At 44.5% G+C, this 13,809-nt stretch overlaps 1 protein-coding gene across 2 annotated transcripts in view; it reads right to left on the bottom strand.

Moving 5' to 3' along the window:
* ADAMTSL3 (ADAMTS like 3) overlaps nt 1-13,809 on the bottom strand; it is a 274,771-nt gene that overhangs the window by 82,936 nt on the left and 178,026 nt on the right. For both annotated transcript variants that reach the window (XR_008327567.1, XM_053365546.1), the window contains exons 10-11: nt 11,535-11,673; nt 5,247-5,297 (exon numbers count right to left, since the gene is read on the bottom strand). Coding sequence is in view for 1 of the 2 variants with exons in the window: in XM_053365546.1 (XP_053221521.1) it covers nt 5,247-5,297; nt 11,535-11,673 (190 nt within the window). In the remaining variant the exon portion in view is untranslated. The remainder of the gene's footprint in view (nt 1-5,246; nt 5,298-11,534; nt 11,674-13,809) is intronic.

Genomic DNA, 13,809 nt, shown 5'->3' with positions numbered 1-13,809 from the left:
GCAGGAGGCAAAGCAAGGAGAGTTCAGGACCTTGGACAAGGACCAAGGTGCTGGTCCAGGACTGCTGTTAGAAGCCCAGGCCAAGAATACAAATAACCCCAGCTGTGTCTGAGAGCAATGGGCAGGGCGTTATAGGGACATAGGCCTGACACTCAGACAAAATGGCAGGTGGATTCCCAGGCCCAGCCACCACACAAGCTCACAAGTAGTTAAGTTGTGGGTGAACATATCAGACGACACAGCGATTCTTCAAACAACTCGTTTATTCACAGCCAGGAGAGAACTGAACTGAAGGGTTCAGCCAGCCTGCTTATATAGAGCTCCAGTACAACGTAACTGTAACAATTTTCTAAAACTATCCAATCACTGAACGTCACTTTCGATCCCTTATTTGCATAACTATCTACAGTATCCCCCTGCTGGCCCAGGGTGAGAACTTCAGTACATAACACAAGTGGCAAGGCCTAAGCAGGTGGCACAGTGACGCTAAGGCAAACACCAGGATTTGTGGGTCCTACTAAGCAGTCTGGTCCCAGGAGCTGCCCCAAGGGTACTGAGTGCTGACAGCAGCCCTGAGTATGTCCTGTCATGTTGCTAATAATTACATTTCAAAGCATACACTGAAAACATATCACTGCATAAATCTAAACAACCACCCACCACAATGTTGTGACAACATGAGCAATCACCTTGTCTTAATGCAGGGATGGGGAACATGACTCCCTCCAGGTGTTGTTTGGAATGAACTCCCATCATTCCTGGCCACTGGCCATGCCGGCAGGGCCTGATGGGAGCTGGCATCCAACAATGTCTGGTAGGCCACAGGTTGCCCTTCCCTGTGCTAATGTGTTGAGAAATCTGTGGATTCCATGCAGTTGCCCCAATCTCTCTTGCTATGGTCCCTCTAACCACTGGCATGAGACCCTCCCCTCCCCCAAAAAGGTTGCCCACAAGGGAATGTGGTTCTCAGACTTGGAAAAGTCCCCCTTAGCCAGACCCCTTTCTTTCAGCTCCAGCGCCTCCCCTTCCTGCTCCACCTGCCATGTGGGAACAATAATGCAGACCTATTTTGCAGAGTTTCACTTTCTAGCTTACTCATTTAGAGAACTGATGGAAAATGCTTTTTGACAGCCGTTTGCACACATTGCTGTTGTCTGGGGTGGTGCACAAGGTGCACACTGAACACTTTAAAGCACTGCATAAAGTGCTAAAAGTTACTTGTTTTTAAAATAATCATCATCGGGATGTAAAGTACATTTAACTGTCGAGTGAGATTAGCGGTCCACGGATTTGTATATGCCACAATGCAAAAGCGCCTTATGTGATGCTAGCTGCAGGAAGTGTTTATGGCGTACATTTTTACAGCTGTTTTTCTTTATCTCAGCAATTTAAAATACACTCCCTCGTCCCATAGTCCTAGGAGTCAGTTCCAGGTGGGACAAGGGGCCTAGTGGGCCAGGCAGTTTGATAGATACTTTCCAGAGTCTGCGTCTGTCAAGGGATCCCTCAACACTCCTGCAAGCCTGAACTATGCGGGAGCCATTCCAAAAGCCTTCAAAGGTAGGGGTTGTGTGTGTGTGTGTGTGTGTGTGTACAGAGGTGGGGGAACATTTATCCTGGTGATTTCCCACCTCCTTCTTTCAAAAGATTGCTCCATCTGTTAAAACAGTCCGGGAGTGCATTTACAACTTGAGCCACAGCTCAGCTCATTGGACTCCCACTGCTCTCTGCCCCAGGCTTCTCATTTGACTAACGAAGGCAACACAGAGCACTAGACGGTCATAAAGGAAGCTTGCATATGGCCTTACTGTTTATAGATGACTGGTGCTCAAGAAACAGCGAGCGAAGTCACAGGAAGCTACCTTTAACCAAGTCAGGGCAGTGGTCCATTTAGCTCACAGGTGTCTATGTTGATTGGCAGCGACTCTCCAGGGTTTTGGGGTGTGTGTACATGCACCTCCCAGCCAAGATGTTGGGGAATAACCTGAGACTGTCTGCATGCAGCGCATGTGCTCTACTACTTCCCTGCCAAGCTCGGGTTAAGCACTTTGTCTTAACTTCTGCTGTGTGCAAACACAGCAGGTGCCACAGAGCCCATGCAAGGAAACCCATGTGTCGGGGGGAAACTTCCTATTCTCTGCATCGCAAGGGTTGGAGGAAAAAGCTCAAGTCAGAATGTTAAGGGCAGAGGAGTGAATCTCCCGCAAATCTCAAGCCACTCCTTCAGGGGCAGAACTTTCAAAGTGAAACTGAGTCCAGGAGCGACCGGTTCCTTTGATTCTGACTGTGCAGAGTATTGATTGGCTACCCGTTGCAACAGCCCAAAAGCTACTTCCTGTCCACCACCCCAGCTGGCTGTGCAGAGTGCAGACTGGTTGGCCGCTACAGCAACCACAAAGCCACTGTTTCTGTTCAGCCAAAGCCTAAAGAAGCAAACATTATTATTTGTTTAAGAGAAGGTGCTGAATGCATGCTGAAATTGATAAACTTAGTGGGCACTTTGTGGGGGGGTGGGGAATGTAGCCCTCCACCAAGCTTGCTCCAAGCACAGAAGGTGATAGTGGAGAATCAATACTTGAATCAGAAGAGTGATATGTGTCAGTAGAGGAAGGAAGAAGCCACAGTAGTATAACCTACACTCAACTCTAGAAACCTGATCCTCAGAAGGCTCGGAGCTGTAGTGAACTCTTGATACAGGATAAAACTTAACGAGTCACCATGTAGGACAGAGATGGGCAACCTATAGATGTTCTTTGATGGTATTATTTGTGCTATCATTATCTATCACCTACACAGTCATCTCAAGATAATGTACAATAAAAACAGGAAAAACCAGCTGGTACATTTAAAACAAAACTAAAACAATGCAAAATAGACACTCAGGGCAAAGAACCATTTCTTCAGCTGGGAGGAACTGTCTTCAATTGTTGCTGGAAAGCAGAGGCAGTGGGTGCCTATTGCATCACAACAGGTATGCTATTCCACGAGAAAGGGGCCACCATGCTAAAAGCCCTGCTCAGAGGTACTGTAGAGTGGGCTACTGAGATCTTTGGAACTTGTAGGATAAATTTTCCTGCAGACTTCAGGGATCTATTGGGAATAGAAGGGTTAAGGTGGTTTCTCAATTAACCTGCTCCTGAGCTGTATGAAGACTTGTGTATTCATACCAACATCTTGAACTTGGCCCAATAGCAGACTGGCAACCAGTGCAAATCCCACAAGCAAGATGTTATATGCTGGTGATAGATTGCCCCTACAAGCAATTCAGCTGCCACATTCTGCACCAGCTGCAGCCTCCAGACCAACCCCAAAGGCAGCCCCACATAGAGCATGCTGTAGTAGTCCAACCAAGAGGTTACCAATAACAACCCCCATTATCCTCAACTACTGGTCATGTTGCCATATTGCTGATGGGAGTTGGAAGTCCAGCAACATCTGGAGAGCCACATCTTCATCCCCAATAAAGAGAAAAATTAAGTGTGCCTTAGGCTGGAAAGTGAAAAAAGGCATTCTGACATTCTCTCAAAACTCCCCAAACCTAATCAAACCAAATATTGCCTATTTCCAGCTTTGGAACATTTGGGGACCAAGTATTTGTTTGTTCATTTAGTCTTTATGGATGTTATCACAAGTGTTGGAGAACCCTACAAAACCCATAAACAGAGAGAACAGTGAGAGGAGTCCACAGACTACAGTGGTACCTCGGGTTAAGTACTTAATTCATTCCAGAGGTCCGTTCTTAACCTGAAACTGTTCTTAACCGGAAGCACCACTTTAGCTAATGGGGCCTGCTGCTGCTGCCGCGCCACCGGAGCACGATTTCTGTTCTCATCCTGAAGCAAAGTTCTTAACCTGAAGCACTATTTCTGGGTTAGTGGAGTCTGTAACCTGAAGCGTATGTAACCCAAGGTACCACCGTACTTGGCAATGAAGAATCATACTACCTTAAATTCTCTGAGAGTGATGGTGGTTTGGAACGCCCTCTGTCCATCAACCCTCTCCAGACTTGGTCTCACTGAACACGTCTGCAGTGTTGAGTCTGGAGTGTTGGTTTTTTAAATCCCTTTGCTAGGACTTGGCTTTATTTAGCTGATTGATACACTATCCTCAACAATTGCTATCTTGCACATAACTTACTAATGGAGCCCATGCACTTGAAGCGGGAAAGTGCATTAGTGGCAGGTCGCGCTCTTTAAGTGCCATGTGCTTTGGTGCGAACTTATCTCAAGAACTCAACGTCATGGGCTGTCAAGCTCAGTCATGCCATCTATGGCAAACAGTTACTGCTAGTCTTCATCTTGGGTAGGCAGGCATCTGAACAAATGATACAAACTAATTACCGTATTTTCCCATGTATAAGACGCCCCCATGTATATGACACCCGCTATTTTGGGGGACTCAAATTTAAGAAAATGGGGGGGGGGGGTTGCCCAGAGTTGTTGAGCTTTCTTTGGGGGAGGGGATGCCGAAAATCACTAACCCAACTGAGAAATGCTGACAATCACTCATGTCGCCAATGACAACATGCGTCTGTTCGCTCAAAAACAGCAGACGGCAATCACACGCCCAATTGTCAAACCGGCAGCCAATCCAAAGCAACCCTTGCTGCAGCAACCAATCACCCACCCAATTTTCGAAGCGGCAACCAATCCAAAGCAGCAATTGATGCAGACACCAATCACCCACAAAATCGCAGCTGACAAGCTCCTACTCGCGTCTGCAACCAATCGCCCGTGTCCCCCCCCCCATGCACTACCCATGTATAAGACAACCCCTGTTTTTTAACATTAGGGACCCCTGACCATTAGGTCCACTCGTGGCGGACTCTGGGGTTGCGGAGCTCATCTCGCTTTATTGGCCAAGGGAGCCAGCGTACAGCTTCTGGGTCACATGGCCAGCGTGACTAAGCTGCTTCTGGTGAACCAGAGCAGCGCACGGAAACACCGTTTACCTTCCCGCCAGCGTGGTACCTATTTATCTACTTGCACTTTGAGGTGCTTTTGAACTGCTAGGTTGGCAGGAGCAGGGACCGAGCAATGGGAGCTCACCCCATCGCGGGGATTCGAACCGCCGACCTTCTGATCGGCAAGTCCTAGGCTCTGTGGTTTAACCCACAGCGCCACCCATGTCCCATTTTTTAACATTATTTTTGAGTAAAAATCCCTCGTCTTATATGTGGAAAAGTACGGTACACTGTATTATTATATTATTAATGGAAGGCTAATCTCAACAGAGGCCATACATACCGAGGAAGTGGCTGGAAGTGGTCGTAAGGCATGATTTCCTTGAATCCGTCACTGTGAACGAGACAAGCATTTGCAAAGTTATTTGTGGAACACCAGGATAGGCTTTTCTTTGTGTCATGAATATATTCATTTGAACACCCATCAGAATTTCTGGAAACAACTAGTTTGTGAGGTGGGTATCCCTCGTGCTACCTTTTGAACCCATTCAGATCTTATCAACTGAACCGGTTTGTTCTCAAGCTTCTATGCAATTCCTGTGAAAGATCCCAAAAACAAAGCTCTGCTGCCAAGTTTCTAGCAGTCCAAGGCAAGACCAGCCCTACTGTTAGGCAAAGTGAAGTAGCAACCTCAGGCAGTGAAAGCTGGGAGCAGCAACAAGATAATGAAGGATAGAGCTGTGTGTGCAATATGCACTGCAAACCCACAAACAAGATAACTTGCCACCCTCAACATCCTACTGTAACTAAGCTTAAGTATGTGCTATCTGAAATAATCACATAATTCTTCTCTTACTCTGTTGTCTCCCTTGCTACTGTTTTCAGACTGTATGCCCTTTGGGGCAAGGAGCTGTTCTCCCAGGACTAAGCTACATTAGTATAAAAAACCAGGGTTTTAAGTGCATTATAAACATGGAACACCAGATGGTGCTGTAGAGCACAAAACCTTCCTATGAGATTTTACATAGGATTTTTTCCTTTTGTTATAACAATTTAATTTATGACTTCTTTATAGCGTTTTTCCCCGTGTGTAGATCCACCCCCAGTCTCTGTAATTGACCCTGTATTAATCCTAGGCTATCAGGAACTGCAGACGATCAAGCCTCAAAGCCTTCTTTGCGGACAGAAAACAGGAATGTGCAAAACCTCAAGACTGCACAGGCCTGGGATAAGATGTAGGAACATAACCTCCTGCCATTTTCAGGTCAAAATGGTGGCAATCTACTCTATGCCAGAAAAGAGAAAATGCAGTACCCAAAGAGGACAAAAGTGAACACATATCTGCATACAAATGAGCTTATTATATGCAAATGTGGAAATGAGTAGCACAGCTTAAACAGAAATGCAATTCATCTCAGCCCTCAGGGCAGAAGACCAAATGCTCTGCTCGGTCTTCTGTCCATGGCTGTTAACTGTTAATAGACAACTATTTCACCGCTCCTCTTGCTCTCCCTTCTGAGGGTTTCTTGATCCTTAAGTCAAGAATGGACCAGGACAGCTCTTCAAACAGAGGACACCTTCCAGGTGAGTGCTGCCCCCTGCCAGCTCTTCAAATAGAAGACTGTCCTCTATTAATGAAATATACTCGGGGTCGAGAGTGGATTTCATGCTCTTTATTCAGCTCATAGTGGGAGGAGGAAAATGAATGTTCCCCCAAAGTATCTGCTTTATATACATTATTTACACAATGGGCCCCACGTGATTGGCTAATTCCGGAATTCTCCTGTAGGCCAATCAGGTTGTAGATTCACTTCCATCTGGAGCTGGATTGGGTGGCTCCTGCAGACCAATCATACTGCTGCATTGTTCTAGGACCAATCAGACTGCTGCATTTTGGATCCTATTCAACTTAGCACATAACAATTAAGTAGGTCACATGACTACCCTACTGGTCAAGAAAGAAGTAGCCTCTGCCAGCCACTCCACAAGCTCCAGCTCAAGACCCCATCTCCAGCAACTGACCTCTGGGGCCTCAACAGGAGAGCATAGACTGCAGCTATGGATTTGGGCCAACCTGCCCACAACCCTGGCTGGGCCCTGACACCCACAAGGAGGAGGAACGCGAAACAAAGCAGAACATTCACCCCATAGCATCTTAGCGCCTTTGCTTTTATAGCGCTGATATTAATGGAAAGTACTCCTATTACATGTTCCCCCCTACTTATAAAGCTCCCATCCTACTTCCAGAAGGTTCTGTAACCTTTTATGATCTGTATTCCAGTTTTGCCAGAGTGGGTCTGCAGAAACAGGCCTGGTGAGCTTTGAGCATCTATGCTTCCGAGGGGGTCGCTATCGATGATTACGTTCGGCTGGGATTAGAGGAAACAGGACAGTTTAGTTATAGGAAATGAAATCCACCGAGAGCGTTTCCTTTTTCTCCTTTGGATATATCTCCAGGTCTGCCAGCTGGCATTTTAATGTGAGGTTCTGGGCTAGATACTGTAGTGTTATTTTAAGATACTTTAGCAGAGCCAGGAAACAGCACCAGACGATCCAACAGCCAGCGTGCCTTAAATGTCATTGTGCAACTCAATATGGCCTATGTACGCTGCAGCAGCAGCCTTTAGGAACTTGGCAACGGCACCGTGTGGTCTTTGCACCACAAGCATCTTTCCTTTCCTTTTGCATTGCATTCATTTTGTTTCACTGGAGCCTGTAACCCTTAAGGGGGAAAAAATGAAAGCGTTGACTGATGAGTGTCTAAAAGGAAAGGAATGCATGTGAGATGCTGGCTTCAGGTAGATCAATGATTCCCAAACTGGGGGCCACTGGTGTGACTTCAGAGGGGTTGATGTGTGCCTTTTAAAAAAAATTAAGGAATCCCAAGCAACGATATTGGATGCACTCATCACTCTGTGCCTCTTGGAGCTGGACATTCATATTATCCTGAGCAGACGGTGGGAGTTAAGGATGCACTAGATGCAGTTTGTGCATGTATGTGTCATGCTCAGAGAAATTCCAGAAGCATCGCCATTGTCAAAAGCTACTACATCTGTGTGCAGCTGCGCAGTGTGGTAAACTGCTGAACTACAACAGTAAAGTACCTTCAGACCCTGGACCAGGCACAGGCAAACTTGGCTCTACATATGTTTTGGGACTACAATTCCCATCATCCCTGACCACTGGTCCTGTTAGCTAAGGACCATGGGAGTTGTAGTCCCAAAACATCTGGAGGGCCAAGTTTGCCTATGCCTGCAGACTGATTCTCCCCACCCAGGCTGGTCTTTGGGTCGTTTTGGGAAAGGAGGAGGGCTTCTTCTTTTTTTCAGTTGAGCCTTGCATGAGCACCAAGGTCTTCCTGAGCTCCGAGTGCCCCTGTAATCTTGGTTATCATTTGGTCCTGAAATCTGGCTTTTTTTTTTAACCCTGACTCTTGGATGGACATGCAGCTTCTGGCTCCCAACTCATGGCTCACCTCAGGCAGCAGCCCACAGCCCAGCCCTACAGATCTTCATTGCTTAGTCCAGGGACAGTCAATATGGTGACCTCCAAAAATGGTGATACAGGGAACCAAGCAGAGGGCCTTCTTGGTAGTGGCACCCGCCGTGTGGAACGCCCTTCCATCAGATGTCAAGGAAATAAACTATCTGAGTTTTAGAAGACATCTGAAGGCAGCACTGTTCAGGAAAGCTTTTAATGGTTGGGATTTTTTTTTAAAAAAAATTAATTGGTTTTAACATATAAATTATAAAATGTACCACAAAACTTATCACTTATACAATCTTTTTAGACTTCCATCAGCACCCACCTCTGATGATCCACCATTTTAACCACTTCTTAAGCATTTAACTTTATATTGCCTTTACATCTCTTAACAAATCATCCTTCCCCTTCGCCATTTTTGCAATACTTCCAATAATACTCCTCACAAAACTTCTTGCAAACGTTGTCTGATCTTCACAAATACTTTTCAAATAGTCTGTAAATTTACTCCAGTCTTCCGTGAATTTCTGGTCCCGCTGGTTTCGAATCCTTCCTGTTAGTTTATCTTAATGGTTGGGGTTTTATTGTGTGTTTTTAATATTTTGTGGCTGGGAAAACCCTGTCATGGGTGGCATATAAATAATAATAATGATTATTATTATTATTATAGGCTACAACTCTCTCATCCTTGACCCTAGGGCATGTTGTCTGGGGCTGATGGGAGTTGTTGTCCCAAATGTCTGGAAGATACCAGGTTGGTTACTCTTTGGTTAGCCAAAGGCTACCAGTCATATAATAGTTACAGGTAGGTAGCCGTGTTGGTCTGCCATAGTCGAAACAAAATAAAATAATTCCTTCCAGTAGCACCTTAGAGACCAACTAAGTTTGTTATTGGTATGAGCTTTCGTGTGCATGCACACTTCTTCAGATATAATATAATTATATAGTCATATAATAGTCCATCATACAAATTATGATGTAAGCAAACACAATCCAGTACAATATCCAATGCCTTTTGCAACAATAATACTATATAAAAAACACACTATAGCATTCAATACAGGAAAGACAAGCTCCCACCCATTTATAATTTAACTCGACTCTTTAACAACAAAATTGACAGCCCCCTACAATCTGACATTTTCCATTCACCGTTTATTCTGTGTTGCCAGTCAGCCATATGGGATTTGACTCATTCATTTTTAATAGACAAAAACCACAACTAGAAAACTTGCTAGGTCAAGTATGTAAGTTTTGTTATATATAGTGGCTTGGGGAGGAGGGCGATGTTCTTTGAGGATTAATCTCTGCCAACAAGTCATGAACATCTAAATCCAAAATATGCTGCCTAACCACTTCCAAAGCTTACTATTCTGCCTGCATTAACAAAAACAAAAACAAAAAAAATTTCACATGAGGATCCTATCACAGCGGTTCACTTAGTGACTGATTTAACTCAGTCACTGTCTGGGATATAAATCAGTGCTAACTTTGAAAGCTTCTGGCTCTTTCCATAGAATAATTTTATCCTTTAATAATGTTACCATCCTGGTATTCAGTGAAGATGACAACTTTGACAGACTAGCTTTGGCTCATAACAAGGTGGTGTTCTGTTTGGTACAAGGAATACCCTCCTCACGTATTGATTCTGAATGGAATCAATAGACCTTTGATAGCCGTATTACCTGAAAGCTGTGCTTCACAGGTGAAAAATGTTAAAGCGAAGGCAGAATGAATTGACCATTTCTTAATTGTTTGGCTAACATTTTCTTCAGCTGGCTCTGCATTCTCTTGGAAGCACCCGGAACTAGTGAAAGTGTTGCTGCAATTCTTTGCACCCTTTGCAAATAATGAGTTGCTCTGGCTTCTTGCATGTTAGCCAATGCTCCCTTCATTTCACACGTAGCATTCCAGAAATATCTATCATCAAACCATGAGTCAGTCTATTTTCTTCTTCTTCCCCAAAATCCTGATATAATCACCAACTTTAATTCCAATAATTAAAACAAAATTCAAAGTATTTCGCCTTTTCTCCAGCTTTCATAGGCAGCAAAGGTTACTAATTTGCCTCCAAATCAAGCAAATTTTCCCAAGTCTAAGGAAAGGCTACTTCCAGACTGTGGTAAAAGCTGAAACACTTACACTCAGGCAGCCAGTGTCAGAGAAACAGACATACAATGCACAACAATTGCTCTGTTTGTGAAAAATATGGATACCCTTTCCTCCACCACTCTTGCATGACTATTCAGTATAAGAGAGTTAGCTTTATCTATCCAACTCCAAATCAGATAAACTATTTAGCCTTGTTAATTTCGGAGTCTAATTTCCATCTTTAAAAAAAATTAAGAATATTACGAGTTAAAAGAAAAAGAAAGAAAAAGAATACATAAACCATTTTAAAAAGACAACAATAAATAGGGTTGCCATGTGTCCTCTTTTCCCCGGACATGTCCTCTTTTTCTGGGGTAGAAATTGGGACAAACTGCATTCATTTGCTTTGAATAGCCATCATGGCATCCTCTTTTTTGCTCTTCAAAATATGGCAACCCTAAACAATTATTACAAAAATTATAATTAAGATTACAGAACTATATAACGTATATGTAAATGGAAGAACTTACTGTTTCCCTTAAATATACATTGATTCATGGGTCACTATTGTTTGGACAAATACGTTCCAAATATAAATAAATTTGTGCATATATAATCTTCGTCTGAAAGCGATCTGCTTAAATTATCCCTTCTTTCCCTACCAATAATGACAAGAACTTTTGGCTCAGCCCTTCTTGTTCAAGAACAGCAGCGGCGAATATGGTGCCTTCCGAATGCTGCTGAACTACAACTCCCATCAGCCCCAGCAAGCACAGCCAGTGATCAGGGAGGATGGGACTTGTAGCCCTGAAGCATCTGGAGGGCTACCTCTGCCCAAGAATAGTAAGTTCAATTTCCAAGATATATAGACAGAATCACAGCACCCATTTAATCAAATGAACTGATTCACAGAGGTGTGTGCAAAAATAATACTGGTGGCCACTATTCCTTTCTTTACTGAAAAGCAAAACCTTCCCTCCACCACTGACACAGACACCCGGCTCCCCAGTGCGCCGACTGGGATCCACCCATCCATTTATAAATTGGCAATACAAACCTTGAAGGGCAGGGATCCATATTGCATTCCTTCAGCTTAGGTTTTGGTTTCTTATTTTCAGGATAGTAGTGGCAGTACTGATCTGGCACCACACGCTTTGAACGGATATCCACACACTCTGCAGAGTTCAGCTGGTAACCTACATTGGGGAGAGGAATATGCATTTAAGTGGAAACCAACATACAGTCGTACCTTGGTTCTCAAACAGAATGCATTCCGGGAGTCAGTTCGACCGCGCTGGACATTCGGCTTCTGAAAATCGTTCAGAAACCCGAACACTCATTTCTGGTTTTCGATTGTTCGGGAGACGAAACGTACCAGTTCCAAGGCATTCAGCAACCAAGGATATATAGTGGTACCTTGGGTTAAGTACTTCATTCGTTCTGGAGGTCTGTTCTTAACCTGAAACTGTTCTTAACCTGAAGCACTACTTTAGCTAATGGGGCCTCCTGCTGCTGCCGCACCGCCGGAGCACAATTTCTGTTCTCATCCTGAAGCAAAGTTCTTAACCCAAGGTACTATTGCTGGGTTAGCAGAGTCTGTAACCTGAAGTGTCTGTAACCCGAGGTACCACTGTATGGATAGATTTGTGTGTTCTGTGACCCTTCCTCCTCCACTCTCACATGTGCCCCCAACTCCACACTTCTCACCTTCACTCATAATGCCCCCTGTGAACATACACACTATTTGGAAAGTACATTCGCATCCCTCTTCCACGAACACGCAAACATTCTCGCATAGTTGCCATCGGTCAGCTAACACGTTGGTAACGCCATCTTTTCTTGCTGCACCTCTCCCCTCCAATAGCACACATCCCCGTGTGCCTGTAAGGCCTTGTGCGATGACAACTTTCAAGCCTTCCGAGGGCTGGGAATGTTCATAAACATTTCATAACTCCTCGGCAGCTGAGCCCAATGGCTCAAGAGGACTCATTTCAATCGGCTGAGGCCAGCGCTCTCTTGGCCAACAGCGATGTGAGTTTCAAAAAAAAACCCGGCTGCCTGTTATCGACCCCACTTGCGCCAACTACGGCATGCAGGCCAAACACTCGTCGCTGGAAAGGTCGCAAACCTTTGGACAGATGAGCAGATTTGCAAAGTCTGTGGCACACTTGTGACCCTTTATGATCCCTGCAGATCCATTAAAGAGCAGCAGCAGCTGCAGCTGAAGCAGTAATTTAGAAAGACCGGGGAGAGGACATTTTGCACAATTATCTCGTTCCCTTGCCTGCAACAGTGCCTTGATCAGTCACCACTGCTTTTCTTAAAAAAGGTATTGGCTAGCATCCTAAATTTCCTTCTATAACTGTAATGAAGTTCGTGGAATGGAAATGCCCTGCCTTCCATTTCCCTCTATAGCCCTCTGTGCACCACAACTCTAATCCTAGCCAGACATGTAAAGCTGTTGTGTATTTTAATTTGCAATTTCAGCTTACATTTTAAACCAGACACCCCCAAACTCGGCCCTCCAGTTGTTTTGGGACTACAACTCCCATCAGCCCTAGCTAAAAGGACCAGTGGTCAGGGATGATGGGAACTGTAGTCCCAAAACAACTGGAGGGTCGAGTTTGGGGGGGGTGCCTGTTTTAAACTATTGTTTTAATTCAACTTGCTTTCCAAATGAATTTGTCTTTAACGCTGACTTTTATTGACAATGCTAATGTGTATTTTTATGCTCTTCGTAAACCGCTTAGAGGTTTTATGTACAGTTAAGGGACACACAATTTCCTATTGAATAAATCAAACATTACAGTGGTACCTTGGTTCCCGAATGGTTCAGTTGTAGAACAAATTGACCCCCGAAGGCTGCAAATCCGAAATTGAGTGTTCTGGTTTGCAGACGTTTTTTGGAAGCCAAACATCCGACGTGGCTTCTGCGACTTCCGATTGAGTGCAGGAAGCTCCTGCAGCCAATCGGAAGCCATGCCTTGGTTTTCAAATGGTTTCAGGAGTGGAACGGATTAAGTTTGAGAACCAAGGTAGCACTGTACCTTGTGGTGAACGCAGAGTTCTGCCTTAACCACTGCCACCTCTGCTTCACCTTACCCCCATCTATGGTACAGAAATACAAATACCTGTCGGTCTTTTAAAGCTATCATAAAGACTACTGAGAAGCACTCTGTGTAAAATTAAATGCTTACTATGCCTTCCCCAAAACACTAGCTACAATTCCAGTGTGCCTTTGAAACATGCAACTTGATATTTTTTAAATAGTAGCTACCAGTGCTATTTTTCTAGAAAAAGAGGTGCTGGAACTCACCATGAATCCTTGTTCT

The sequence above is a fragment of the Podarcis raffonei genome, chromosome 14 (genome assembly GCF_027172205.1).
Source record: "Podarcis raffonei isolate rPodRaf1 chromosome 14, rPodRaf1.pri, whole genome shotgun sequence".
NCBI lineage: Eukaryota > Metazoa > Chordata > Lepidosauria > Squamata > Lacertidae > Podarcis > Podarcis raffonei.
Note: the sequence above shows the minus strand (reverse complement) of the source record. Positions and strands in the feature narration are given on the sequence as shown.